Raw genomic sequence first — 16625 nt, 5'->3', positions numbered from 1 at the left:
TTGTGTGCTATATTCAATGGCAGGGCTACCTGCCAACCCCCCTGCCACCAGATGCCTCAACGGCAAGGCTGCACTTGCCCTCCCCTCACAAGTTGCCTCAATGGCAGGGCTATGCTTGCCCCCCCGCTCCCCCTCACCCTCAAAAGTCACCTCAGAGGCAGGACTGCACTTGCGTCCTGATTCCTTCCCCTACCAGCATTCGGACAGGGCGGGGCACTTAACCCCGACCCTCCGGCGCCCCTGAAGCCTGCAAAGCAACAGGCGACCCTGGTGAGCTCTGTAGGAAATTGCTGTCCACTCACCCCCAGTTCACCCAAAGTGCAGACCAGCAAGTGAATGTTGCCTCTGTGCTGTTGTGAAACACGTCAGCGTGCTTTCCCGCTGGGACGATCCAGAGCCTGGCGGGATGGTCTGGTAACAATATGCTGATATATTACAATGAGGTTCCCGATGGCAGGAAACATGATCCATCGAACAATCGCGACCTGCCTTCCCACCATCGTGAAACCGATCGCACTATATTGTCCACTCACACCACCTATCATGCCCACCACCAGCGGGCACAGAACATTCCACTCATTAATTCTGTTTAACATTAACTACACTTCAAAAGTATTTAATTGCCTGTAAAGTGCTTCCAGGCATTTGGGGATTATAAAAAAAACTACATGAATGCAAGTCTTTTTTTACCACTCATCAGCAGTTCTCTGGATGATCTGAGTGAAAATACCAATGTTTTCAGTTAGTGGACTGTTTTGTGCTTGACCCAAACTGTCCAAACTAACTTACTGTTGGCACAGACTGGTTGGATCAAAGAGCCTGTTTCTGTATTGTCACAGTAGTGTTTCTCTGTGTACATACACTTACCAGTAACACCAAGATCACTGGGCCTTGGTAGATGTAGTCAATGTACTTTCCTGACCTTTTACCGAACCAGCACCTACGATCAATCAAATAAATCATGACACAAGTGAATACAACTACACATTAATCCCTTAACTGATTGCTCACTTTTAACATTTAGCCCTCTGGTTTATCTGCTTACCTTTAACCATTACCCCACTAATTAACCTTGAACTAATGCAGTGAGGGGCCTTCTATTTAGCACTTTTGATATTTTGAAATCTGTGCGTATGTTATTAGTGCAAAATGGTGTGTGAATATTGCCCCTGGTGTCAGCACTTCAATAAAGCTACAGGAAGTTCCCTCCAGCAAAAAGATCATCAAACATTGAGAGGAACTTACTGCTCATTTTCATAGTATAGCTTCCCGATTGACCAGGCTGTGATGATGGGGAGTGGAATACCTGCCAAAGTAGATCAGAGAACAATGTCACTCTGACACCATACCACACTACTCTTCAGCTGGTTGTTCTTTACCTTAATCACTGAATCTCAAGATGTGCAATGATAAATACATGTTTATTGCTCAATCGTTAGTTACCCTGAGTGGCTTAACAAACCACTGCGGAGAAACTTCAGGGTCCAGCATGTTTTGAAGGACTGGGGTTAGTGTTGACTAGACCAGATTGAGGACCTTGATTGATACTGGGGAACCAGTTCAGCGTTTATGAGAAATTGGCAGTTTCCAATGGCTGTTTTTAGGTTGCCATTCCACAAAGGTGGATGTATTAAACTGGGTTCTATAACTGAGTTCTATAGCTTGTGATTAGGTTGCTATCTCTCCACCATAACCCAGTCCGCTAGTCTCCCAGACACCCCTCTCTGGCATCTGTCCTTCTCGGGGTGGGAGCTGGGGGGACTGATAGATTGTGCCCAGGTTGTATGTCACTTCTGCATTGGACATCTGTTATATATTAAAACAAAAGCAAAATACTTTGGATGCTGGAAATCTGAAATAAAAACAGAAAATGCTGGAAAAACTCAACAAGTCAACAAGTGTCTGAGTAAACCTGAAGTATTTTATATTAATTTTTGAGAGGGAAACAGAGTTAACATTTTGAGCAAGTATGATAACAGCATTTTCTGTTTTCATATCTGTTATATATGGTAATATCTGTATGTATCTATAAATAACTGGGAACTACTTAGCTAGAATCCAGCATGTTATGTGTAAGTGTTCCAGTCACATTAGAGACTGAAGTGATATATACATAACCGGTTCAATCTGGTTTTTCTTTTGAACTAGACAACGTGGCAAAATTAACATTAAGTTTATAAAGATCAGAAACTCTTTGTGTGATTATTAACAAAACCTGGGAACCAAAAGACAAGAAGAACACATATCATGGTGGCAGCAAGTGTCTGTGAGTAAACCTGAAGCATTTTATATTCATTTAGTGTTGATTTGGAAAATCAACCCACATTAATGCCAGAAGAAAATCTTAGTGAATCCTGTGAAGGCATAAAACAAAATGTCGACCAGCACAGTGATGAATGCCCATGATGAACTGGGAAGCTGATGATGTTGTTGTAGAGGCATCAGCAAAGTTTATACAAAAGTATAGATTGACATTCAGTAGTTTCCTAAAAGGCACTAGCAATGAAGAGAGGGTCAGCTATATCCTTCTGTGGGCAGGGGATATAGGATTACATTTATTTCATAGCTGGAAGCTTACTGAAGAGGACAGAAAAAACCCAGCCAAAGGTTTTGAAAAATTCAGCACCCATCCCTAGGCAAAATCAAATCATCGGATCTACCAGTAGGAATTTCAATGCCTCGGACATCAATTAGGCGACCTGTATGATAACTTTGTAAACACCATTAAAAAGTGCAGCTAGAAAATGTAAGTTTACTGACACAGATGAAAAGTTGAACGATCAGCTCATTAGGGGTTCTGCACACCCTAAAGTACAGAAAGTGCTAACCACAAAGGACAAACTCAGTGTTGCAAATAAATGCAAAATGCTGTGGACGCTGAAAATCTGAAATAAAAACAGAAAATGCTGGAAAATGCAGTATGATGCTCTGAAGAAGGGTCATATAGATTTGAAATGTTAATTCTGTTTCTCTCTCCACACATGCTGTCAGACCTGCTGAGTTCTTCCAGCATTTTCTGTTTTTATTTCACAATGTTACAGGCTGTGTTTACTGCCCGAGCACACAAAGCCATGAGCAGACAGATGACGACACTGACTACCCAAGTGGCTAGCCTTTAGCTGAGCCAAGAGAAAGGCAGCAGGGTTGACGTAGAGCAGTAGTAATAAACAAAGGTACGTCAAACAGAGAAAAGGGCGTGCAGGAGCTGTGGATAACCACATGAATTCACAGACAGAAAGGAATGTCCCAAATATGCATCAATCTGCAGAGTTTGTGGACAGGTCAATCATTGGAAAAAGATGTGCTGAACAAAAGGAGAAGGTGGTAAACGAGGCACAGAGCCAGAGCAATAGGGCGAATGGTCAGGAAACACCCATATCCTGGGAGATGACAGAGTCTGAGAACATGATAGACATGGAATCATATTGCTACATGAAATGGCTCGATGTGACAGTTCCCAGAGAAAAGTAATTCACATAAGCATTCAGATCAGTAAGAGGGTGAGAGAAAAGTCCACAATGATAAATCTGAAGGTGATGATTGAAGAGTAACATCATCTCATGTCGACCATACCAGAAGATTTTCCTGAAAATTTGGATGAAAATGGGCATTCAAAGAGAGGTTCAGCAACCTGAGGAAATGAAGACCGTCTTAAACAGCAGCATGGAAGAACAGCAAAAGAAACTCTTGGAGACTCTGCTGAATTACAGAATTCAAAATGAAGCAAGTGAGCTTCACAAAGAAAAGGAAAGCGTGTTGAATGATCTTCACACACTACAAGGATCCATCAGATCAACGTCTGTACCGCTGGAAAATTACAAAGAGGAGCAGAATGAATTTAATGCCACTCTGAACAAACTGAAGAACCAGTTGGCAGACAAGACGCAGCAATGTTCAAGGTTCCAGGAAGATGCCAAAAGATACAAGAAGGATACAGAAGAGCCGAAGAATCAGCCGAGTTAAACAAAAGAGGCATTAGAAGGAAAAGTCAATTAACTTCCCAAAATGCAAGTGGGTGATAAAGCCATGGGTAGCTGAACTCCTGAACTGAATCTAGTTGAGATTTCGCCTGAGAGAAGTCTGGCCGACTGTGAAGTCAAAATGAAGGACAAAAGTAAACTCTGTGGTAGACAGAAGAACACAAGGTGGTTCAGAAAAGACAATGAATGACCCCTTCCACACTACTACAGGTTCAACACCTTCAGAATTACTTATGAAGCGCTGCTTTCGTATGAGACTAAGCCTAGTACTTCCCAATTTGGAGGGGAAGGTAGAGAACAGTCAAGGGAATCAAAAAATGACTCATGATTTACATAGTTGAGAGCGAGAATTTACTGTTGGTGAAACAGCATTTGTACAAAACTTTGGTGGTGGATCAAGTTGATTACCTGGTGTAATGGTTTCTGTGACCGGACCGTTGTCATACCATGTAGAAGTAGAGGGCCGGACCACCCAAATACATGTGGATCATTTGAGAAGAAGGGAGATATCTCAACAAACCAATGTTCTACTTGTGGTCCCCATTGTAATTCATCAACCAAGGATAGACATACCAGATGTCTCTGTCGGAGTGGATAACGCTGAACTGCTTGTGCTTAAGGAGGCGCTTGATTTTACTGTGGTTCCAGAAACTGAAGATTCAGTAAGAGATTCTAAAGTTGTGGAGCTACGATGTTCCACCTGGATCAGGACACCGCCTGAGAGATTGAACTTATGATTTCATAACCCATGTATATATTCATAATGTCATGAATGTAGCTGTTCTTGTAAATACAAATTGTGAAAAAAAATTAAAGGGAAGGGAATATAGTCACTGTAGCTTTAAGGAATGTAGTGACTGCAGCTTTAAGACTTATTTGACTGTATAGTATCACATGATAATGTGGACGAATCAGCCCGAAGCACGGGGAACTTTAGGGGTGGAGTTTTGTGTCTAGTTGTGGTTCTTGATGGAAGCATGTAACTGCTGCTGAAGCTCTGTAAATAAAGCTCAGTATTTCTTATGAGAAACCTGTCTGGAAAATCAAGTCTATAACAATAGCTATATACAAAGACATTGGAAATATGGTGTTGAGATGCGATGTATGCCAGAAGTACAGAAAGACACAACAGAACAAAGAGATGACAGCTACTGATATACCACCCAGACCATGGAATACTGTAGGAGTTGATTTATTCACACACAATTAAAAATGGTATCTCATAATCGCCGACTACTACTCAAACTTTCCTTTTATCCAGAAGATGAAAGACTTGAGAGCTACAGCGATCCTCTCAGCAGTACGAGTTTTGTTTGCTGACCTAGGGATTCCTGAAAGATTAATATGTGACAATGGCAGCCGCTTCACATCCAGGAAAGTTAAGGAATTCATTGAACAGTATGGCTTCATCTCCACATTATCCTCGAGTTCACAGGTTTATAGAAAGACATGACCAGATAGTCAAAAGAACCCTTGCGAAATGTCAAGAGGCAAAGGAAGACCCAAACCTTGCCTTTTTGCCATTTTGAACCACACATCTCAAACATATTAAATCCTTATGTGAGCTGTTGAAAGGACAAAGTGTACACGTGCAGGATCCAATCATGAAAGCCTGGAGCCCAGTAAAAGTTGTTGCTGAAGCCAAGACACCAAGGTCATACATAACTGAGACTGAAACTGGTCAGCAAATGAGGAGAAACAGAGTCCATATTCAAACTACACCAGAGTTGGAAAAACAGAAAAGATCATCAGCAACACCAGAAACATCAATATCCAGGGAGAAAACATTAACATCACCAGAAAATGGTACAACATTATCAACAGTAAGCATGAATCCTGCAACACCAGGGACAACACACACATCACCTGTGTAGTATACCAACTCACCACTAAGAGCAACAAATGCCTAATCTACAAGATGGAGACACAACATCTTATCATCTAAGCAATACCATGATTAAAATTTTAGAAAATAATTGATGCTATAAAAGACTCTAAGGACGGGTTCAATTTATTTCCAAAAGTTGATTGATAATCTTTACTTTATATAATTTAATGCCCAATAGCTACATTGATAGGGGCATTACATTTTAAAGGAAGAGGGATGTTATATATTGTTGTATTATGTATAAATAGCTAGGAACTAATGTGTTATGTGTAAGTCTTCCAGGGGGCCAGATTTCACAGCTGCACTACAGACTGAAGTGATGTATACAGCTCAATCTGTTTTTTTTCTTTTGAACCAGACAGCATGGCAAAATTAAACGTAAAGAGTTTCCAATCTTTACAAACTTTACAAAGTGTGATTATTAATTACATCTGGGAATGAAAAGACAACAAGAACACAGCACATTGTCTGTTGTGGCTGTAGAGACCAAGTTGTGAGTGGCAGTCCCTTTCGCAGCTAACACAGATGAATGGCATGGCCCAAGGTTGACCAATGTTTTTTTCCTTCTGTTGGGCTCTCCTTTCTCCCATCTGGTCATTTCTTTTATCATTTGCTTTTTCAGAGGTATAAAGGTGTTCATCAGAGCAAGGGTTAATGTGGGACTGGAGAACAGTACCACTCATGGTATGATGTAGATATAGATAGTCAAATGACAGTAGACTATGTGTAGTAGAGTCTGGAAGGAGCCAGCATGGGGACAGCACCCATGCAGGGCTGTACTTGGAGATGTATATCGTTACAGGTTACCAATAAACTATTTATGCTCCACAATAGAAGCCTCCAGACTTCTTAGCGAGACACCAAATAACTTTACAACAGACAATAATTTGGAAAGACAGATTGAATGGTAACGGAGGTGGGGTAGCCTTAATAACAAAGGATAACATAAAAACATTAGTGAGGAAGGATCTAACCTCTGAAGATGATGAAGTGAATCAGTATGGGATAGAAATTAGGAATAGCAAGAGTCAGAAAACGCTGATGGGGGTAGTTTATAGGTCCCCTAACAATAGTTATACTGTTGGGCAAAGCATTAAACAATAAATTATTGGAGATTTTAACAAAGGAAATGTAATAATTGTGGCGATTTTAATGTTCATATAGACTGGAACAATCAAATTGGCAACCAACAAGGGATAAAGGTATCTTAGATCTAGTATTGTGTAATGAAGCAGGGTTAATTAATAATGTCTTAGTAACATGCACTGGGAAATAGTGATCATAATACCATTCAATTCCATATTAAGTTTGAAAGTGACATTCCAATCACAAACAAGAATCTTAAATCTAAACAAAGCTAATTACGTAGGTGTGAGGGGAGAACTGGCTAAGGTTAACTGGGTAAATTGATTAAAAGGTGTGCTGGTAAATGAACAGTGGTAACATTTAAAGGAACAATTCCAAAGTTCAACAAAAATACATTCCATTGAAAAAAAAACTCAGCAAGAAGGACTCATCCGTAGCTCACTCAGGAGGTTAACGATAGTATCAGATTAAAACCAGTAGTGAGACAGAGGATTGGGAGTGTTTTAGAAACCAGCAAAAGGCCACTAAAAAGATGATAAAAAGGGAAAAATAGAATGAGAGTAAACCAGCCAGAAATATAAAACCAGATTGCAAGACAGTTTATAAGTATATAAAAGGTAAGAGAGTAACCAAATTAAATGTTGACCCCTTAGAAGCAGAGTCAGGGGAAACTGTCGTGTTGAATGAGGAAATGACAGAGACATTGAAAAAATATTTTGTGTCTGTCTTCACAGTAGAAGACATAAATTTCAAACCAGAAATAGTTGGGAATAGAGGGACTGAAATTAGTGAAGAAATTAATATCAGCAGAGAAAAAGTATTAGAAAAACTAAAGGTACTAAAACCCAACAAATCCCTGGGACCTGATGGCCTGGACCCCAGCGTTCCAAAAGAGAGAGCTGCAGAGACAGTGGATGTGCTAGTTATGATATTCCAAAATTTCTTACATTTGGAAATGGTCCCATTAGTTTGGAATTTGGCAAATGCTACAATGCTTTTCAAGAAAGGAGGGAGAGAGAAAACTGAACTGCAGGCCTGATAGCCTAACATCAGTTGTTGGGAAAATGCTGGAATCTATTATTAAGGAAATCTTAACAATGCACTTAGAAAAGAATAGTATGATTAGAATAAGTCAATATGGTTTACTTGAGAGAAATCCTGTTTGACAAATTTATTGGAGTTTTTGAGGATGTAGCTAGTAGGGTAGGTAAAAGGGAACCAGTAGATGTAGTATACTTGGATTTCCAAAAGATATTGCATAAGGAGCCACACAAAAGGTTAATAAGCAAGATAAGGAAGGGCCCATCAAGTTGGGGTAATATATTAACATGGATAGTAGATTGGTTAATGGATTAAAAAAAAGAGTGGGTATAAATGGGGCATTTTCAAGTTGGCAGGCAGTTAATAGTGGAGCACCACAAGCGTCAGTGTGGGAAGCACAGCTATTTACAATCTATATTAATGACATTGATGAAGGGACAGAAAGTAAAGTACCTTGACAATACCAAGCTAGGTGGAAAGGAAAGCTGTGGGGAGGACATAGGCTGCAAAAAGATTAAGTGAATGGGCAACAAGTTGGAAGATGGAGTATAACTTAGAGAAGTCTGAAATTATTCACTTTGGTCATAAGGATAAAAAATGGAATATTTTTAAAAAGGTGAGAAACTTGTAAGTGTTGATGTTCAAAGAAACTTACGTGTGCTCATATAAGGAGTGCAGAAAGTTAGCATGCAGGTGCAGCAAGCAATTAGGAGGGCAAATGGCAGGTTGGTCTTTATTGCAAGGGGATTGGAGTACAAGAATAAAGAAGTCTTGCTACAGTTGTACAGGGTTTTGGTGAGACTGCATCAGGAGTACTATGTGCAGTTTTGGTCTCCACATTTAAGAAAGGATATACTTGCATTGGAGGCGGTACTGCGAAGGTTAATTAGATTAGTCCCTGGGATGAAGGGGTTGTCCAATATGAGAGGCTGAGTAAATTGGGTTTATATTGCCTGGCCTTTAGAAGAATGAGAGGTGATCTCATTAAAACCTAAAAAATTCTGAAGGGGCTTGATAGGGTGGACACAGAGATTATTTCTGATGTTAGGGAATCTAAAACATGGGGGCACAGTCTCAGGATAAGGGGCTGATCATTTAGGACAGGGATGTGGAGAAATTACTTCACTCAAAGGGTTCTGAATCATTGGAATTCTCTACTCCAGTGCTTGTGGATGCTCCATCATTTAATATATTTAAGGCTGGATTGGACAGATTTTCAGTCTCTCAGGGAATTAAGGGTTATGGGGAGTGGACAAGAAAATGGAGTTGAAGCCCAAGATCAACCATGTTCGTATTGAAAGGCAGAGCAGGCTCCATGGGATATGTGGTCTACTGCTGCTCCCATTTCTTGTGGTCTTCATGTCTACTTGGCAAAACACTTGTGGTTTCCATGCTGACTTGCTATAGCTACATTTCAATGTTAATGTACCACTGCAATGATTGGGGGTCCCATTGTATGCAGTTAGTTTGGCTGTCGTGGTTGTATCATTGACTTCCAACAATGCAGATACATATCCTTCAGGATTCTGACTGGCAAGATGTTCGCACTTGCTCCATGTTGACCTTGGCTGTGAGCATGTTTTACCACTTTTCTTCAGGTATATGATGCTTATAGTAGTGAAAGCCTCTGATTGATTTCATCCACACATCACGTCACATTATAATGTGGAAAGCCTGTTCACTTTCCAGTTGAAGATTTTTCCACTCTGAATCTTCATCCAGATCTGTCTAGCTGCCAACCTAGGTACGTGCTAGTGTTTATGTGAGTCTCTGTCGCATCAGCTGTTGTTGCTGCCAATATGCTACACATACTTTTTGTTTGGCTGTATCTCATTGTAGCCTCTGGTCGCACCTCTGGACCCAAATTTCTTACACAGGCGAGCCCAATGTTTTTTACGCCAGATAACTTGCAAAGATCTTGGAACACAGGACAGCTTTGATCTTGGTGCAGTAAACTGCACTTGCCACAAAGCTTGCTACTTCACCAATACTGGTAGCTGCACCTAATGCTTGTAGGTCTTCATATTGTCTGCCATCTTTTAGTGGCATGTCAATATTGTGACCTTTTTTTTCTCCAGAAGATTTTTGTGGGAGGTTTTGATCGACATTGAAGCTTTAACCAGCTCCATTGTCCATTCGGACAGCAGTTCCTTTCCCTTATCGTTGTACCTGCTGACAAATTGATCAGTTGTATGTGGGAAATCAGCTCCAATTGGTGAATCGTGAAGTTCACTTTTATATGAAGCTGATCCTCCAGCGTGTTCCACAGCTTAACAGGCTCCTTCTGATTGTCCCTAGACAGATCCAGAGTGTCTTCAAGCAACCCCTTGTTTTCAATGGCTATCTTTGCATTTACCGTGTGTTTATACAGCTCTGTGATGGATCAATCAAACAACATATCTCCATCCTTTGAAAAGCTTAAATTTGGATAGGACATCTGTGGCCTTCAAATTAAGGCTGGGGAGTTTGCTATTGATCTCCTGCTATGCAGGGGATTTGTATCCTCCTTCTCCATGGAGAGATTCACTAGTGTAGCTAATGTGTTCTTCCTTCTTTCCTCTTGTTCTGTGGCCGCAGTTCAGGTTTGTTTACCTGTTTTTCATACACTTTTGTTTTTTGCATGGGACTAGCGCCTGAGGACATTGCAATGGCCCTGCAGCTTTTCCTGCTCAATTCAAAACAGGCTCTGCAACACATTTCTGAACCGACTTGCTACTCCCATTACCACTGATCCTGCTAGTCCACAAATTGGATACTCGCTATTCTGCAAAGCATTATCTGTTGAGGGATTCTGCCTCCTGGGGTTTCAATGTACATATATTGTCTTGTCTGTAGCTCGTCTTGTGGTCTTCATATTCACATCGCTGCCACCATGCTGTGTTCCTATGTTTGCTTAACACAAACTTACCATTCTCACGCACAGGACTGGTAAACTAGACATAGATTCAGTTTATTTGAAGATACAGTACCTGATGGCTCAGCAGGCAGATCTAATTTGTGGGTTCAGCAACTATTAGTCACAGCTGGAACTCTACACACTCCCCATTGGCTGCTGGTCACATGCTGTTCTAGTTACATGCTCATCGAGGTGTCAGCTGTGGCTCAGTTCATAGCACCCTCGCCTTTGAATCAGAAGGTTGTGGGTTCATGTCCCACTCCCGGAAACCAAGAACTGTGAATGTACTCGAAAGAGTTACATGCGATCTGTTGATAACTCGAAAGAGTTACATGCTCATTTGCATATTCCCTTAAAGTAATAAAGCAACACTGACCCTCTGGCACTGCTCATCTGGTACTGACCCTCCAGCATTTGATCCTTTGGCACTGACCCTCCACCGCTGACCTTCTGGCGATTACACTCTGGCCCTGTCATCTCACTCTGACCCTCCAATATGAATCCTCTGGCTTTGATACTCTGCTACTGACTCACCAGCACTATGCCATTAGAACTGACCCTCTGACACTGACCTTCCAGCACTGACTTTCAGGCAATTACCCTCTGGCACTGACCCCATGGCTCGACCCTCTGGCACTGACACTCTGCACTGTTCATCTGGTACTGACCCTTTGGCACTGACTCTCTGGCACTGATCCTCTGGCTGTGATACCTTATCGCTCACTCTGCAGCACCAGAGTTCTTACACTGACCATCTCGCTATTCCTACACTACCAACTCCATCCCTCAGCTTGGTAACAGTCTGAGATTAAGCCAGTCTGTTTGCAACCTTGATGATGCATTTGACCCCAAGGTGGGCTTCTGACCTCATATCCTTGCCATGACTAAGGCAGTCCATTTCCATCTCTGTAATATCACCTGACTTCACCCGACTAAGTCATTTGCTGCTGAAACCCTCATTCATACCTTCATTATCTCTCGGCTAGACTATTCCAATGCATTCCTGGCTGGTCTTTCACATTTTACCCTCTGTTATCCAAAACTCTGCTGCCCATGTCTTAACTTGCACCGAGTCCTGTTCCCCTACCATCCCTGTGCTCACTGCCCTACATTGGCTCCTGCTCAAGCAACACCTCAATTTTAAAATTTGCATCCTTATTTTCAAATCCTTTCTTGGCTTCACCCTCCCTATCTCTGTAATCTCCTCCAGCCCACAATCTTCAGAGATATCTGTGCCCCCTAACTCTGTCATCCTGTACAACCCCAATTTTAATTTTTCCATCACTGGTGGTCGTGCCTGCAGCTACCTCAGGCTCAAGCTCTGGAATTCCTTCCTCTTGAGCTCTCTAGCTCACTTTCCTCCTTTAAGACACTCCTTAAAATCGACCTCTTTGACCAAGCTTTTGATCATCACTTCTAATATCTCCTTATGTGGTTCAGTGTTATAATTTGTTCTATAATTCTCCTGTCAAATACTTCGGGATGTTTCATTGTGTTAAAGGTGCTATATAAATATAAGTTCTGATCTTCTGGCACTGACCCTCTGACATTGATCCTCCACCTTATCTCTGCAGCACTGACCCTGGGCACCAATTCTCTGTCACTGACTGTCTGACAGACCCTCTGGCACTGATCTTCTAGCCATGATACTCAAGCATTGGCCATTTGGCACTATCTCTCTGGCGCTGCTCATCCAATGCTGGCTCATTGGCACTGAATTGCTGGTACTAACTCTCCGTCAATTTCTTTTGGGACTGAACCCAAAATGAACACATATCCCAAACCCTACATCCACCCCAATGCCCAGCACTTACTCTCTGGCACTGAATGTCCAGCACTGACCTTTCAGCACTCATTTGCATCAATAACCCTGCAATACTGACCCGCCCCAAAACTGAACCTCTGGCCCACTCCATCTGGCAATGACCCTCCAGCGCTGACCCTGCTGCACTACTGCAACACTGATCTACCAGCACTGACCCACTGATGCAAGAGGGATGACCCTGTGCCACTGATCTTGTGCTACTGCCAGTTTTGACCCTGTGGCACTGATCCTGTGTCACTATCAGTTTTGACCCTGTGGCACTGATCCTGTGTCACTATCAGTTTTGACCCTCTGGCACTGATCCTGTGTCACTATCAGTTTTGACCCTCTGGCACTGATCCTGTGTCACCATCAGTTTTGACCCTCTGGCACTGATCCTGTGTCACTATCAGTTTTGACCCTCTGGCACTGATCCTGTGTCACTATCAGTGTTGACCCTGTGACACTGATCCTGTGTCACTATCAGTTTTGACCCTCTGGCACTGATCCTGTGTCACTATCAGTATTGACCCTGTGGCACTGATTATCTGGGTTGCTCACTTTGTCTGGTCACCCGCATCATCTCACAGTATAACTTGTCTAGACATTTTGTGGATCTTGTCTTGACGCTGTTTGACACATGCTCTTGTTCGGTCAGAACGCTGTAACTGTCTGGCTTCTGTTGTGGCTTCTCATGACATCAAACCACTTGTTTTGGTCTTTGTTTTTTTGCACAGGTGCTTCCAGTGTCCTTTGGAGCCACATGCCTTGCAAACAGCATTAAAAGCTTAGCAATTTCTGGGTGCGTGTATGAAGCCACATTGCTTACTAGGCTTGCCTCTCTTAGCTATTGTACCTATAGTGGACGAATTAGACATAGCCTGCAGACTCTGTCTACCTAGTAGTATGGCTTCAAATTTGCATCTGATTTGTAGATGTGCTTCCACAGTGTAATCTTTGGTGGTCCAGAGGTTTTTTTGGAACACTTCCATTGGTGTAGGTGCCATCACGAGCTTGATTATTCTGTTGGCTAGCTTTGCTGCTGTGAAGTCACAATCACACCCCTTGTCTCTGCATCTACTTATGAATTGATCAATGGTCTCTTGTCAGTTGTTGTCTAAATGACATGAATTCCTGACGGTATATTTGGAAATTGAGCTTCACTCATAATTGACCTTTGTGTACTGGCCATACTTTATCTAGATTTTTAAGGTCATCGTCAGACAGGCTGAAATATTCAGGCTGTGGAGGCCTTCATTGCATAAAGCAATTTTAATCTTAACAGCTTGTTTATCTGATTTGAACATATTGAGGTCCAGAAGACACAGCTCGACAACCTACATGTTATTGGAACAAGCTAAATTCAGATAGGAGGTCTGTTGCCTTCCAATTGAGTGTTGGAAAATTTGTGGTCATGCTGTGGCTTTTGCAGGATTATTAATGCAATCTGGGACAGGACAGCTCTTCAGGCTGTTTGACTCTCGGAGTTGCAGTACCTTAAGTGGCATCTTAGCTGGTCATAATTGTGCTTGACACAAATGGTAGTGGTGTTCAGCTCTGTTTCTGCTTTTCCCAGGCTTAGTTTAAGCTTTGCACACACAACAGTGATTTTGGCATGAAATGTAACTGCCTGCTTCAAAGAGAAAATTAAACAAGGTAAAATGACTTTTTGCAGGCTTCTTCTAGCTGTTGGGAGCTGTTACTGGATTGAATCCTCTTCCATAGCCCGGTCTGCAGTATTTTAATCTGCCCCCAACTCCCTGTAGGGTACAGCAAGCAATAGTAATGGGTCCCTCTCTTTCTCAGTGGAGTTCTGCTTAAAGCTAGAGTCAACTATTTAATCTCTGTTCCTGAACAAACTTCACAGTAGGTAGACATATTTAATTTAAGTTCTCCTAGGTTTGAGCAATCTTACTGGGAGCCAGTGCCTGCTGGCTGTGCGATGTCCCAGAATGAAGGTAGAGTGTGTTGGATCTGTAAAATGCTACAGAATTATTTGCACACGGTGAGTACTTTTTAGTTGTGTCACTTCCATGTCACCTCTTCTGGCGCATGTGAGAGGAATGGAACTTGTATATTTCTCAGTCAAATCTTCAAAAACTGCACTGCCACCCTGTTACATTCTTTTATTTGGCATAAACATACCAATCAAATGACAAGGATTGGTTAAAAAAAATGTGGGTTCTTTATTAGAAAACTGTACGTATGTACAATGTTAACTGGGAGACTATGTAGAGCGCCACTGACCTTGGTTACTGCTGCTTTGTATACTGAGTTTGAGTCATTGGACTACTACATCACATCCTGTCTCAGTGGGAGTGACTGATAGTAGTTTAAGGTTCACCTCCTTAAAGGTACATGTAAATCATATCACAACATCTAGAGTCTGGTTGGTATGTATGGCTTAGGGGTGTGTGTAGGGTTTAAGGAAATGTGTATGGTCTGGGGGAGTGCGTATGGGCAGAGGAAATGTATAGGATCTAGGGGTGTGTACACAGTCTGGGAGAGTGTGCCTGCTTCTAAGATTGTGTGGTATCTGTGGGAAGGTACCTAAACAGATTGCACCCTCAAGACTCCAGTTCTAGAAATCAATCCTTGTTAAGCTGCTGGAAAATCCAACCTTAGGCTTCAGGGTGATGGACTCCCTTCCCAGAAACTATCTGATGCAGCTTAGAAAGCCCCATTCTTCAGGCCCAAGTACGTCCCCAGTCTAAGCTGCCCAATGTGGGATATGCTGGCTGCCGTTTCAACATTGGGCTTTTGGACAGATGAAAAAACGGTCAGCCTGGGAGTCACAGGCCTCTGTGCAGACCAGGTTCTTCATGTGTCTACCAGGTTTTGGGGTTACAGAGGTTCTACCCAAACAATGTTTTCCTGAAACTAATAGGGTCAGACCCCTTCACACCAGCCAATGAACGTTAATTCAGTTGGAGCTCTGGAAAGTACCACTGCATTGGGGGCAGTTTAATATGAACATCAATTTGATATCAAGCTGGGTGAAAAGACTGTAAACCCCTCCTGGATCAATTCTCCCTAACTCAGCACATTGAAACATTAATACATAGGCACATCAGCATAAAGATCTTTTGACTATTGCTCCCTGTCAGCATCAGAATCAAGAATCATCCTTAGTAACAGATCAGGTAACTCTCTCCATTTTCCCCTTTATTCTTGGTGTCCTTTTGTTAACTCCATCTACATTCAGAGGTTGTTCCTGGAGTCCAGCCAGTTTCACTGGTTGAAGGTTTGTGGGATATCTTGAGGCAATTCCCTTCTGTTTATCCCCCACTTTGCCAAGCTTGTCACTTGGCATTTAGCCAGAATGGAAACATGGGCTCATGGGCAAGAACCATAATAATTCCAATGTCCTACTCTTCTCATTGTCCAGTTGCAAGTTAAGAACACTGGTGGAGTTTCTTCACTGCATTGTTCCAGGCAAAGAGCTGCTCCATAGTCTCCTGGATTTGTTTGGGCTTTATCTTTGAATTCCTTACTGGTCATGTTTAGACCAGAATGTTAGAAATGGACAAGGTGAGGAATAAAGATTTTACACTCCAATATTTGTTAAAACCATTCCCTTGGGTACATAATTAAAACTGAATACTGCTCAGTGCCCCTACACTATTGATTGGGAGGTGTCATCTGTGGCTCAGTTCATAGCACCCTCACTTTTGAGTCAGAAGGTTGTGGGTTCATGTCCCACTCCTGGAAACCAAGAACTGTGAATGTACTCGAAAGAGTTACATGCGATCTGTTGATAACTCGAAAGAGTTACCAGACTAATAAGGTGTCAGCTGTGGCTCAGTTCATAGCACCCTCGCCTTTGAATCAGAAGGTTGTGGGTTCATGTCCCACTCCTGGAAACCAAGAACTGTGAATGTACTCGAAAGAGTTACATGCGATCTGTTGATAACTCGAAAGAGTTACCAG

At 42.1% G+C, this 16625-nt stretch overlaps 1 protein-coding gene across 1 annotated transcript in view; it reads right to left on the bottom strand.

Annotated features, from left to right (window-relative positions):
• Positions 1–16625, bottom strand: part of LOC144668101 (corticotropin-releasing factor receptor 1) — a 233317-nt gene that overhangs the window by 77462 nt on the left and 139230 nt on the right. Inside the window, exons 7-8 of the mRNA XM_078529890.1 lie at positions 1246–1306; positions 868–940 (exon numbers count right to left, since the gene is read on the bottom strand). Coding sequence (XP_078386016.1) covers positions 868–940; positions 1246–1306 — 134 coding nt within the window. The remainder of the gene's footprint in view (positions 1–867; positions 941–1245; positions 1307–16625) is intronic.

The sequence above is a fragment of the Cetorhinus maximus genome, chromosome 25 (assembly GCF_964194155.1).
Source record: "Cetorhinus maximus chromosome 25, sCetMax3.hap1.1, whole genome shotgun sequence".
In the NCBI taxonomy this organism is placed as follows: Eukaryota; Metazoa; Chordata; class Chondrichthyes; order Lamniformes; family Cetorhinidae; genus Cetorhinus; species Cetorhinus maximus.
Note: the sequence above shows the minus strand (reverse complement) of the source record. Positions and strands in the feature narration are given on the sequence as shown.